At 39.7% G+C, this 13,818-nt stretch overlaps 1 protein-coding gene across 1 annotated transcript; it reads left to right on the plus strand.

Moving 5' to 3' along the window:
- The first annotated feature begins 592 nt into the window (after positions 1–592).
- LOC115742741 (protein EXPORTIN 1A) lies at positions 593–13,816 on the plus strand. Its single transcript, XM_030677205.2, has 32 exons — positions 593–728; positions 1,661–1,777; positions 2,448–2,540; positions 2,631–2,702; positions 2,783–2,890; positions 2,965–3,047; positions 3,870–4,008; positions 4,134–4,202; positions 4,295–4,372; positions 5,003–5,065; positions 5,161–5,205; positions 5,432–5,539; positions 5,633–5,731; positions 5,894–6,097; positions 6,350–6,409; positions 6,534–6,644; positions 7,447–7,544; positions 7,876–7,984; positions 8,152–8,217; positions 8,298–8,396; positions 8,472–8,552; positions 8,632–8,721; positions 9,677–9,762; positions 9,873–9,953; positions 10,033–10,215; positions 11,005–11,071; positions 11,636–11,746; positions 11,862–11,969; positions 12,301–12,438; positions 12,513–12,650; positions 12,994–13,098; positions 13,181–13,816. The coding sequence occupies exons 1-32, from the start codon at positions 630–632 to the stop codon at positions 13,301–13,303; spliced, it is 3,231 nt and encodes a 1,076-aa protein (XP_030533065.1). The 5' UTR covers positions 593–629; the 3' UTR covers positions 13,304–13,816.
- The last annotated feature ends 2 nt before the right edge of the window (positions 13,817–13,818 follow it).

Below are 13,818 nucleotides of genomic sequence, written 5' to 3' on the forward strand. Positions count from 1 at the left end.
CGAGCTAACTTTTTTACGGGTCAAGGATTAGCAACTTTTTCCTCGAGAGCTATTGATGTACAGTGGTTTGTACTCAATCAATGAAATGAATGAATTCAAACTCGGTATATATTCTCAAGGAGGGGAAATTGGGATAATTTATCCAAAGTCACAAGAAAAGGGCAAAAAGAAAAGAAAAAGGAGTGCGCTTATAATTTGCTGAATATTCGATTTAAAAAAAAACACTAATAAGTCGCTGAATATTCAAAAAAGGGGAAAAAAAGAAAAGGAAAAAGAAAAAGGAAGAATAACACGCAAGGCCAAAAAAAAAAAAAAAAAGGCTCTGCCCCCGGGTCTTCCCACTTCCGGCTGGGCTTCCCCCCTCTTCTTCTGCTTCAATTTTAAGCTGTCTCTTTTGCTCTCCCCCCCCCAACTCTATTATCCCTACTCTCTCCTCCTCCTCCTCCCCCCGACCTCCTCCTCCGTCTTCTCTCCTTTCGTATTTATACCCACGCTCGCCTTTTCCTCTCCCCTCCCACTCTCCCTCTCTCCGCCTCCGTCTCTCGGCTTCTCCACTCTCCGCCCCCGCCCCCCTTCCGTACTGTGCTAGGGTTTAACTATTACCGACCGACTCAGCTGGCTTCTCTACCATGGCGGCCGAGAAGCTCCGGGATTTGAGTCAACCGATCGACGTCGCATTGCTCGATGCCACCGTCTCTGCCTTCTACGGCACCGGATCTAAAGAAGAGGTTCGCTCCTTCCCCTCCTCTTCCCCCTGCTCTCCCACTTCTCGACCCTATTTCCTGCGCCGTGCTTTGTTTCGGTGCCCTTAATGCTCGCTTGCTCGCCGTCGTGCGACGCTCTGCGCCTTCTCGGCTTTGCACGAGTCCAGCAAAATCCGCGAGACTTAGGTTTTTAGGGTTTAAGGCTCCCGGGAATTGTCTCTCTCTCTCTCTTACTCTTGGTGAAGCTCACGGTATGCTGGACCTTGGGGGACGCGGAGGCGTTGAGCCTACGGTCTTAAGGTATTCGATGGACGAGGATTTCCTGTGATACTATCATTCATTCTCCGGCCGTTACTCTGTAATTAAGGGAAGCAGGGATTCGAGCGAGTGCGCCACAAGTCCCGTACATTAGGAATTCCATCTCCCCTGACTTTGCTATTTGAAATGAAGGTCTTCCTGCCCTCCCGTTTGGGCCCTTGTTCTCCGTGACTGTAGCCTGAGTAGTACGTTCTACTGCTCATCATGATAGGCTATGCTGACAGTTTTCCTCAGCTTTCTGTCATAGAAAAGATACTAAAGTCCACTCCCCAACCCCCCCGGGGGCTTTCTTTCCCTCTTTTAATCGGCTTGCATCTTTTTCCTCTACGATTTATCAATTAGGATTGCATGGTACGAGTCAGAAGATTGACGTGTCACGTACCTGCGTAGTAATGGTGAATGTTCTTGCATGCCATCTGTCAAGTGTCATTAGATCGTTTCCTCTGCTTTCCTGCTTGGATCATTAAACTCCATGCTCCTAGTTCATTACGTGGAAAGACAGGGCATTGCTATGATTGGGCTATGAAAAGCACCATTTGCTCTGGAGGAGCAAAACTGTTTACCTTGTTCAGCTCTTTCCACTAATTTCATCTTTTCCTTTTTTTGTTGTAATTGTTTTTTCATTGTGGTTGCAATAGAGAACAGCGGCAGACCAGATCTTGCGGGAAATGCAGAACAATCCGGATACATGGCTGCAAGTCGTGCACATTCTACAAAGTACGAAGAACTTAAATACTAAGTTCTTTGCCTTACAGGTCAGATGTGATTTCTGGCAGAATCTACAATTTCTTCTCTCTCTCTCTCTCTCTCTTTGCTAATTTTAGTGGCAAAGGGCATGTCCTGTCTAGCTTGAGTGGATTGGTACTACTGGGCTAGACCAAATAGCCTACCTTATTTATGCCCTTGAAAATTCAGCAAGAATCTATTCTGTAAGGCTGGCTGTCACTAGAATTTTCTTCCATCAGCCCTTCTGTTCTGGATTACTGCCTCTGAGGTTGCTTTATGACAAAGTACAAAATGCATTTTCTGATCTCGGGGAAGTGGCACTGAGAACCAAACAAATATTTTATCCTGCAAATTGTTGATCTAAAACCTTGCATAGTGAATATAGTCTAGATGCAGTTGGGTTGTCACATAGATTTCGGTTTATCTATTTAGGGTTTGTGGGCTAGATAGAATGAAATTCAGATCCCCTGCAAGGTTAAGGCCTAGACTGAGGTTGATCTCTTCATAGGAAGCTAAAGTTCTGAGGTTGGCCCTGACCTAGAAAAGGGGAGTAGATCTAGTTCTCCCCCTCCCTCCCCCTCCGATAAAGCTGTAATTATGTGATGCTTTCATCCTCTTTTAGAAGATCAGTCTCTGTACAGCTCGAGTAGATCTCTCTAAATAAGTTAAGACCCTTGTCCTGCCGACATTAATCTTCAGGTCTTAGAAGGTGTCATAAAGTACAGATGGAACGCATTGCCCGTTGAACAAAGAGATGGGATGAAGAATTACATTTCTGAAGTCATTGTGCAGGTATAAGTTTGCAAGTCTATAGAACATTATTGTTTCCTTGCCTACAAACTTTTGATTCCTTATCGGTCTGTTTTCTGTTTCTTCCCATAGCTCTCGAGTAATGAAGCTTCACTTCGAATGGAAAAGCTGTATATCAACAAGCTGAACATCATATTAGTACAGGTGGGATCTTTTATGTTTGGGTACTAGGTTTAAATCTCAGAAGGCCTTGCATCTTCTTCACCTGTTTGCGTATGTTGCAGATCTTGAAGCATGAGTGGCCCGGCAGATGGAGAAGCTTTATTCCTGATCTTGTTTCAGCCGCAAAAACTAGTGAAACAATCTGTGAAAATTGTATGGCCATTTTGAAAGTAAGTTTTTCTTTGCAATCTTCTTCAGTTGAATTTGGCTTGGAGGGTGTTGGTAACAGACTGTAATACTGCAGCTTCTGAGTGAAGAGGTTTTTGACTTCTCGAGAGGTGAAATGACGCAGCAAAAGATCAAGGAGCTCAAACAGTCGCTGAACAGGCAAGGCATCTGATGAGCTGTACTTGCAGCCGTTTGTCTTTTATCTTCTGTTTACATGCCTCTGTAGTCAATACTGCTCTTGAGTGCTGCCATGATGATGCTCATAGTTATAGTTCCGATATGATGTCAGAAACTTGTGATTAACTTCTTTTTAGGGAAAAATGCTACAACTGTTGCTAGAAATAAAATGTGTAATTCTCTTCATACTCGGGTGTTTCAGCAGTCAATTCAGCTCCTATGGACAGTGATCTTGTTAGTAAATCCCAGTGTGATATCTCATGTAGCTTTTATGTCGGTCCAAGTTTGCTGGATTGATGTCCTATGTTGCTCTATACAATGAACAGGCATACCTTCCTCAGTGTAGACTCATGACTATAAATTTTGGTTCTACTTGAGGGTTTAACATTTGACATCAGATTGCTAGAGGGTCCATGAATGTCTATTTAATGATTGTTGATAGACAAACTAGTGGGTACTTATCATGTAAGTGTACTTTGGCCTAATGCTTTACTTGGTTTGTTCTGTAACTCTTGAGGAAAGTAAAATATGGAGGCCAAAAAAGGTACAGAGATGAGAGATTGACTTTTGCTGAGCTGTGGACGGATTGTACTCAGGATCTGTTTTATTGTATTATCCCCTTTAGCTGTATCCAACATCGTAATTATGATACTAGAGTTTTCTGTCATCGCACATTAATTTTTTGCAGATTGGCTAGGTTAGCTGACTTACATTTTTTTTTTTGACAATTTAATTCTATTTAAAGCATTATATCTAATTTTTTGGCGGGATAATTTGCTGAGGGTTACTTTTGGTTGTTCACAGTGAGTTCCAACTCATCCATGAGCTGTGTTTGTATGTACTATCCGCATCTCAAAGAACTGAGCTCATAAGGGCCACACTGTCGACGTTGCATGCTTTCCTCTCATGGATTCCTTTGGGTTACATTTTTGAATCTCCATTGGTATGTCTTCTCAGTGATTTTGTTTCTCTGGAGGGTGATAGCCTGGAGCATGCCATTCTTGCAGCCACCAGACTTTAATATACACTTTGCCTAATCTGTTTGATTAATTTGCTGTTCATCTGAAGCTGGAAACGCTCCTAAAGTTTTTTCCTGTGCCATCGTATCGGAATCTCACAATTCAATGCCTTACAGAGGTATAGTATGCTTGTTGTGATTAAATTTTCACTTTGCCTGGCTTTAAAATTGATATGCTTGCTTGTTTTATTGTTTTATGGGTTTTATGCAGGTGGCCGCCCTCAATTTTGGAGATTTCTATAACGTGCAATATGTGAATATGTATAATATATTCATGGTGCAGTTACAGGTGAGCATACTTTCCAGTGTTTGATCCATGGAAGTTACCTATTGGACTTCTCATACAAACATCTCATATACATGGTCCTCAGCTTCCTCTTTTGGGATCAATTCTACTTTTCGTCCTTTGAAATTTCTTGCTTTTTTTAATCGTGTCCCTGTACTTCTAATTTGTCTAATCATGTCCTTCGACTTCCGCAAGTTCTCTAATTAAGTTCCTCTAATACCGATTCATACCCATTTTAGCTGATGTGGCCATTGGACAATGCCAAAGTATAATGAAGATAATATATGCGGATGCCCACATGGACGTTTGTGGAAAAACTTAGCCAATACAGACAACATTGGAGTAAGATGATGGATTAAATAATGCGGACACCCCATTTGGATGTAAACATCAAAAAAATTTCATTCACGTCACACTACAACGTCGTCTTACGGCCATGTCAACTGGATTTGGCGTGATTTAGCATTGGAGCACTTAACTAGAAAATTTGTGAAATTAGAAGGATTTACTTTGACAGATTAGAACTACAGTATTTGATAAGAAAAAGCGTGAAAATTCAGGGATGAAAAGTAGAACTTTTCATTTTTTTTTTACTACTTGACCTTCTATGGTGATTTTTTTTAATGTTACCAGGCTATTCTTCCTCCTACTACAAACATCCCAGAGGCTTATGCGCATGGTTCTAGTGAGGAGCAGGTGTGAATATTCTTTGTGTGAGGTTAAAAGGTTATCATTGATTGGTGTATTATGTTTTGTTGCAACTTATTCAATTTTGATGTTCAATTTCTCAGGCATTTATCCAAAACTTGGCTTTGTTTTTCACCTCATTCTACAAGGTAGGTTCTTTTCCATGCCATGTGGAGATGTCTAAATATTTAATTGCGGCAGTGACTTGCATGAGATGTGGTTAGGCCAGGCAATTGTTCTTCAGTTAATTATCGTTCTGGTCCCTTATTTTTCAAGTCTCTGTCCTCTCTTTCGCTCGTTATAGGACAATGTGGGAATAGCTTCTCAATTACGAATTATGATATGTTTATGCCTTACTTTGCACTCGTCTTGCAGGTTCACATTAGGATATTGGAGTCTACTCAGGATAATATGGCATCCTTGCTTCTGGGTCTAGAGTACCTTATAAACATCTCATATGTGGATGACACTGAAGTCTTCAAGGTGTGCTCTATATTGCATTGGGTAGCATTCTTGAAAATTCAATTTTTAGGTAAATTGTGTTTTCAGATGTTTGCCCACCATTTGATTTAACAGGTTTGCCTGGATTACTGGAATGCCTTGGTCCTGGAGCTTTTTGAGGCACACAATAATCTGGACAATCCCGCTGTGACGGCGAATATGATGGGATTGCAGGTTAACATTTGAAATTTTGTGATTAGACATCAGCATAATGTCATTGGTGGTGCATTGAAAAAATTATAATTTGTGGACTGAGGTTGCAAATCACATTTGTTCAGCTTAAATTGCAATGAGTGGTTAGTCATGTCAGATCATGACTTCATCTGTATTTGGCAGATGCCTTTGATTCCTGGCATGGTTGATGGCCTAGGTTCCCAACTGCTGCAGCGGCGGCAGCTATATGCTGCCCCTATGTCCAAGCTTAGAATGCTCATGATCTCTCGTATGGCCAAGCCTGAAGAAGTTCTCATTGTTGAAGATGAAAATGGTAACATTGTTCGTGAGACAATGAAAGACAATGATGTTCTCGTCCAGTACAAGGTGATGTATATTTATTCCCTGCAGAAGTCAAGCCACTGGCTTCACTTTTCCGAATATTGTACTCCTCTTGATTCCCTAGATCTTGATTGATGCCTAGAATCTTTTAGGTTTTATGGGAGAAACTGCTTCGACCGATGGTTGTTTGTATAGTCTAAGTTTTCGGCTGTGGGCTGTTGAGTATTACTTTAACTAAGATGATCGTGCATGATTACTCAATATATCAAGCTTTAATGAGTTGTTTGTTGCTTGTAGATAATGAGAGAGACCTTGATCTACTTGTCACACCTTGATCACGAGGACACTGAAAAGCAGGTATTGTTTTATGTGACTTATACGTGCAGTTGATACATCTTCATTCAATGACGATATGCTTGTAATTTTCACCTTTGCTGGTGCGTCTCGTCCTAATCAACTCTTACTTTTCTGGTGGCTATAGATGCTGAAGAAATTAAGTAAACAGCTGAGTGGTGAGGATTGGTCATGGAATAACTTAAACACGCTGTGCTGGGCAATCGGCTCTATTTCTGGGTCCATGATGGAAGAACAGGTATTACTTGAACTCTTCTTGAAGTGGGGAAAAAACGAAGTATTTGCTGCCTTCTAGTTAAAGACATCTCTATCTTATGGTTTCTTATGTAGCTTAACCTTTTTAAGTCACAGATTTTTGCAGCATTCGTATCCATGATAATGCCAAATCCCCTCTTAGTTCCTGTCTTGGAAGATTTTTCATCTTTTGCTAGGTTGGGGTTTCACATGATCTTGAGTTTTTTGAATGTTGCATCGGTCAGCATATTGTTGTGAAAAAAGCAACAGAGTATAAAATAATTTGAAAGGCTGTAATCTCATGTCTCACTTTCTCTTGTGTGCTTTCATCGTCTCCTTCCTCTTATAAGGTATTATACGACTCGTCATTTAGGAGGCATTATGCCTTTTCTTGTCGGTGCGTAATTTCTGAATCTGGATGTCAAATTGGATCTTTGGCGTCTTGCTTGAGCAAGTGTGCCAACTTGATGATACAATGTAGAATAATGGAATTGCCAGTAAGGATCTTCAGTAAAGAGATGTATCGATGGCATTTTACGTTCCATGCGATCTAGGGAAATTATCAGATGAGGATATGACTATGAGAAGATGCTGAAAGGTTTAGATAAATAGAAGAGAGAGTTGTTTCTCGTCGGGCTAATATCTATTTCACTCTCCTGTTTTAGTTATTCTTTTGAGAAAGTTTGTTCAGAGAAGTATTCATGAAAACTTTGCTCTTTCTTGGAAGTTGTAGTCTTTAATGCTAGTATTTGCTACGATACATGTGTGTGCATTTTTTGTTTCAACTCCTTTTTGGCTGTTGGCAGGAAAATAGATTCTTGGTGATGGTCATCCGTGATTTGCTGAATTTGTGTGAAATCACGAAAGGGAAGGACAACAAAGCTGTTATCGCCAGTAATATCATGTATGAGTTCATGACATTAATTTGTTCCCGTACTCGTTATTCACTATATAACCTCTCCAATTACCAGTTAATATATGTGCCAAGTGGGTTTCATACGTTGAGGGTTTTTTTTTTTTTTTTTTTTTTTGGGGGGTGGGGGGGTTGTGGAGTTGGAAGGGAGCTCTTATTTCTTGTCATCAGTGATTAATGAGGTAAACTGACTGTTAGAAGAATATGTCATTCGTGCAGATACAAATTTTTTTTTTTTTTTTTTGGTGGGGGGGGGGGTGCGGTTCAAAACAAAAGCTGGGGTTCCTCAATAGCCATATTTATGCTCTTTTTCGGGTTTCAGGTATGTTGTTGGACAGTATCCCAGATTCCTAAGAGCCCACTGGAAGTTCTTGAAGACTGTTGTAAATAAGTTGTTCGAGTTCATGCATGAGACCCATCCTGGAGTGCAGGTTATGTTTTTGTTGATTATGATATGGCAATATGCCATTCAAACGAGATAAAACAGTTTTTTGAGTTGTTTCGGAGATGTAGTTGGAATTGTGAATCAATGATATATGCTGATAGTGGATATTCTATGGCCTCTTGCATATGCTAAAAAATCTTGTTCTTTGCTCAGGATATGGCCTGTGATACTTTCTTAAAGATTGTTCAGAAATGCAAGCGGAAATTTGTTATTATACAGGTTAGAGGCTTTGATATTTTGTGCAATTCGTCTCTTTCGCATGGTAGAATGGTTTGATGGACATGAAGTTTGCATTTCAGGTTGGAGAAAACGAACCCTTTGTATCTGAGCTTTTAACAGGCCTTGCAACAACAATTGCAGATCTTGAGCCCCACCAGATCCACTCATTTTATGAATCAGTAAGCATCCCTTATCTCTGTGTTAATTGACCTTTTCGGTCAGCTGCTTTTCTGTACTAATCTTATTAACTTCAGGTCGGACATATGATTCAAGCCGAACCTGATCCCCAGAAGAGGGATGAGTATCTCCAGAGGTTGATGGACCTCCCCAATCGGGTTTGTCTAAGGGACTTTGACACAATTTTCTTCTTTCGTTATTTTTTGGCATTCTGATAACTAATAGGTTTGTATGCAGAAATGGAATGAGATTATAAGCCAGGCGCGTCAAAGTGTAGACTTTCTAAAGGATCCAGATGTTATAAGGACTGTGCTCAATATATTGCAGGTGCCTTGTCTTAGAGAAAGCTCTTATTAGTTTATAAAGTTCTAGCCAATTGATGCATTGATGTATTTCACCAGCGACCAATGTACTTGATCGGTATTTGATGACATACTTATTAAACTAGTGCTGTGGGCATCTTAGCCTTGCTGCTGTGGCAAGATTTGGCAATGAGAAAAGGAGGATAATGGCTAGTGTCCCTTGTAGTGTTTTTCATTTTGCATACGAGCCTTTTGGTCTCTTTAATCTGGTTAAAGATATTAATGGGAAGTTACTTGGTTGGATAGAGTGGTTATAGTTTTCCAGACCTATTGGACATTTATGGAGTTACTTTGGCAAGGCTGACAAAATCCTTCATGGGATGCTTACGTCTATCTATATGGCATTTTGTATCTTCATATAGCTGATTTGTTTTCTCAATTATAAATGCACTTTCACTGGTCATTGCACAAACGTTATCTAATTTCTCCTCTTTCTGCAACTCTACTGTAACATTTTACTTATAGAGGTTGAGGATTTCTGAAATACTTAAGCAACTTACGTATCTTATCATCTGGTACTTCTATCATGTGCAATTTTGATCCAGTGTCCCGGTTAAAGACTGTAAATTAAATACATGATCAGTGTTATGTGAGATTGCATGAAAAGTATTTTCGGAGTATATCTTTTACGGAAGTTGGCTAAGCATTGAATTCAAAAGTTAACTTGCTCTGTTGGAGTAGAAGTTGCGCCATTAGGATTTACTTGTGAATATTCGAAGATAGAATGAAATACTCTGGTCCTTTTCTGGAGTACTTTATTTTAAAAGATTTTTTATAGTCAATACGTTATTTTAAAAATAAAAAATAAAAACGTTATTTTAAAAGTTGGATGGCCACTGTTTATGCTCATTTTTTTTTTTGCTAGTGTTTCCTTATATTTTAAGCCACCCTTGTTTACCTTTTCTATTTTGGTTTTGCAGACAAATACAAGTGTTGCAAGTTCTCTTGGAACATTCTTCCTGTCACAGATTTCATTGATCTTTTTGGACATGCTTAATGTTTATAGGTATATCTTTAAAGTTTGGAGAGAATAAAAGTTTGGCTTTATTTGCAGTATCCACTTTTGTTTTTTGAGACTGATGCTTGGTACTCATCCATTGCTCACTGTTGCTACAGAATGTACAGTGAGCTTATATCGAGTACCATTGCAGGGGGAGGGCCCTTTGTTTCCAAATCATCATTTGTCAAACTTCTACGGTAAGGTCATCTATGCACCAGTTTTTAAGTTACAACAGACATTTGGGGTTGGTTTGTTATGTTGTGCTTCTGGAAATAGATCGGTCAAGAGGGAAACTCTAAAGCTGATCGAGACATTTCTGGACAAGGCTGAGGATCAACCACAAATAGGAAAGCAGTTTGTCCCTCCAATGATGGATCCTATTCTCGGGGACTACGCGAGGAATGTGCCTGATGCTAGAGAATCCGAAGTTTTATCACTTTTTGCGACTATCATAAATAAGTACAGTTTCATTCTTCATCACTTGTGTTATTGATAGCATCCAAGCAAAATTCTTTTGACTGCTTGAAACTGCATCACATGACTGTTAATTGCACAAACTAGTACTTTTATTTGTAATTCTTCGGAAAGAAAGAGAACAAGCAGAGGTTTTAATGATTTTTTTTCACACCTTGTGCAATAGAAAGCAAATGGGGTGTACGGATTGCGCATTTTGGGCTTTGTCCTTTTCTTGAGAAAAGCAAATAGTGTGTTTTTTTATGTTGTGTCTAGCATTGGGTGGTGAATCACTTGACAAATGGTTCAGCAACAAAGAAAGACCAGGTTTTGAATAATCATTTGCATGACTTGACTTCTTGAGTTGGAGGCTATGTATATATATTGACTACACACCATTGAGGTCTTAGAATTTTGGGTGATAGTCAATATAGATGTTTACACATTGGAATGTATTTTCCTCGAAGAAAATGAGTATACCTGGCTGATCTTTCTTAAAATTGTTTGTTCCCAGATAGATTAATAGTTCTGCTTGTTGTGTAATCGACTACTGTTTCTTTCTGTCTTTTGCTGTATTAAGCTTTCAATAGTTTCTGCTGTTTTCAATGTCTCATTTGATTCCCATGTGGTCTACTGCAGTTTGTTAATCTCATCAACATCACTGGTCTTGCTTATGGAATTTCTTATTGTTGAAATAATGGTGATGGTGTGGTAGATAAATTCCACCCATTTTATGGATTTTTGCAGGGACTTATCTATTCTCCTTTTTCTGATGACCTTTTTTTCTTCATATAGGTACAAGGGTGTCATGATAGAGGATGTGCCTCGCATTTTTGAGGCTGTTTTCCAATGCACTTTAGAGGTGGGATATGCTCCAATTTGGTGCTTGTTTGTGTGTTGATGCCTTTTTTACTTGTAATGAAGCTCATGCAAGGTGCAATTTCTAAGTAAAATTTGTGCCGCTTGAGTCATGTGCCATGGATCTATGGTAACAGACGAACATTAGCTGGGAATAAATAAAAGCAGGTCAATCTCCTTAAAGGATTATATAATTCGGTGAATAATGTATAGGAATTTTTGTTTTGGACCAATGTGTGAGTTTGTATAGTTGTCATTACCAAGCCAGAACGAATATGCCAAAAGCCGTATTGCGGGCGCCTTTCACGACTGAGAGGGCAATTCTCACTAGCAATTGTGAGTCCCATGAGTTTTCTAAAGCAGGTCAATCTCCTTGAAGGATTAAATAATGCTGCAAATTATGTATGTTTAAATTGGAAATTGTAATTATGGTTAGTGCGTTTGGGAATTGTACCTAATGCTGTGGACTTTCATTTCTGCATTTTAAAGTCGAGCGCGATTTAGCTTAGATCGAAATTTTACCTTGGTTATTTGTTTGTTTGATTACTCAACTTTTTTGTTGTTGCAGATGATTACCAAAAATTTTGAAGATTACCCTGAGCATCGGCTGAAGTTTTTTTCTTTACTCCGTGCCATTGCTGCACACTGTTTCCCTGCATTAATTAGACTGTCAAGTCAGGTGGATCTATGAAACTAATCTATTTCGCTTCCTTTTTCTCAAGTGTTCTGAGAATATCCTGTTTGCTCTATTGACGGACTGATGATTGATGTGAATTGCCTTTGGTTTGCTTTAGCAACTTAAGCTGGTAATGGATTCTATCATCTGGGCTTTTCGGCACACGGAGAGAAATATTGCTGAAACTGGGCTAAACTTGTTGTTGGAGATGCTGAAGAACTTTCAGGTTTGCTGGTCTTTTTCTTGAATTATGGCACCTTATGAAGTGCCTGGATGCTTTATCATGAGATGTCTGGACTTTTAATCTGTTGATGTTTGGACTGCATCTTCCTTCTGCTAAATAGCATATATGATGTGATTTTGGTTACAATTGGGTCTATCCGAGCGACGTCCTTTATTATGCAGTGTTTTTGCATCATGCAGACTGCTGATTTTTTTTTCTTTCTTTATTTTTTTGCGATGCGGTTTTAGGTTCATCAACCACCGACCCCAACTAGTTTGGGATAAAGGTGATATTGATGTTGATGTTGATGTTGTACTTTTTTGCGATGTGGCAGGCTTCTGAGTTCTGTAATCAGTTCTACAGGACGTACTTTCTGACGATAGAGCAAGAGATTTTTGCTGTTTTAACGGACACTTTTCATAAACCAGGGTTCAAGTTACACGTTTTAGTCCTGCAACACCTGTTTTGTCTGGTAAATGATGCTTTATAGCCTTCACTCAATCGAAGATAAATGAATTATGGCTTGGCTAAGAGATTTTTTTGCAGGTGGAGAGTGGTGCATTGACAGAACCTCTATGGGATGCCTCAACAGTTCCTTATCCCTATCCAAATAATGCAGTCTTTGTTCGTGAATACACCATAAAGCTGTTGGACACTTCATTTCCTAACATGACTGTAGCAGAGGTATGAGGTTGCCGACTCTTCTGACTGCAATAAATTATCGTGGATGGAACAGTTATGAGGGAGTCATGATCTTTCTATCCACTATTGTACTATCAAAACTCGAATATTGGAAAGAAAAAGTTCATTGAAGTACATCAACAAGGAATGTTGTTGATGACGTCAAAAAGTTCGGGCTTGGATATTGACAAGCAAGAGTTTGGTTGTCTGTCGCTTGGCATCACCATCCTAGAAAATAGTGGATCAGGGGGCTGATGTTGGAATGTTATGGGATGGACCTTTGCAGTCAATTTCTGCTTTGATGAATCTTGTCAGATATTAGGATATTGATGGAATTATCTTTCAGGTCACTCAATTTGTGAACGGTCTCCTGGAGTCGACAAATGACCTCTCCACATTCAAGAATCACATCAGAGACTTTCTTGTCCAATCAAAAGAATTTTCGGCTCAGGTAGTCAGTACTATCCATTGGCTGTGTTATATCACGAATGGTTATATTTTCTTCCTGCTTGTAAAGCCTGCGCTTTCCACAGGATAACAAGGACCTCTACGCGGAAGAGGCCGCTGCTCAGAGGGAAAGAGAGCGACAAAGGATGCTTTCTATTCCAGGGCTCATTGCCCCAAATGAGATACAGGACGAGATGTTGGACTCATAGGTTGCACATGATTTCAGATGTTTTGAATTTCGAGTTTGGCTGAGGCACCTTCACCAACTTACCAAAAACAAGGAGGCCAACGGTTTTAGCGTTCTTTTTCACTCTATGGATTGTTTCTCTTTTGTCCGCCCGAAGTTTTCCGCTAATTGAACTGGCAAGGGAAAGGTAGTGGGTGTGCAAAGTCATAGGTGCTGGTGATGACATTGCCTTGTTCACCTCGTGGCGGCTGTGTAGATTAGTTAGGTACTGATTTAGGGGTTTTTAGTCCTGGACTTAGATTGTGTCTCTGAATAGGAGGAGAGGCAGACCGGAAATTTCTCATTTTCTATTATAGTGATAATTCGTGGTAAAAGAACTGTGGTAACGGGTTGTGCAGCTATATCCTTTTTCTTTCTTTTTGGTTTATAATTTGTAGAATGTTTGGGTTTTGAGGGAATTGACTTGATCACCCTGTCAATTTTTGGGGAGTGGTTGTACCTTGACATTAATTAATACATAGACCTGGTATTTTCAGT

Source organism: Rhodamnia argentea, chromosome 10 (genome assembly GCF_020921035.1).
Source record: "Rhodamnia argentea isolate NSW1041297 chromosome 10, ASM2092103v1, whole genome shotgun sequence".
NCBI lineage: Eukaryota > Viridiplantae > Streptophyta > Magnoliopsida > Myrtales > Myrtaceae > Rhodamnia > Rhodamnia argentea.

Bases quoted from the DNA above. Each gene is read 5' to 3' on its own strand.
- LOC115742741 (XM_030677205.2), top strand. From the start codon at position 630: ATGGCGGCCGAGAAGCTCCGGGATTTGAGTCAACCGATCGACGTCGCA. The intron at 1,778-2,447 runs GTCAGATGTGAT...ATTAATCTTCAG, and splicing joins CTAAGTTCTTTGCCTTACAG to GTCTTAGAAGGTGTCATAAA. The intron at 11,072-11,635 runs GTGGGATATGCT...TTGTTGTTGCAG, and splicing joins TTTTCCAATGCACTTTAGAG to ATGATTACCAAAAATTTTGA.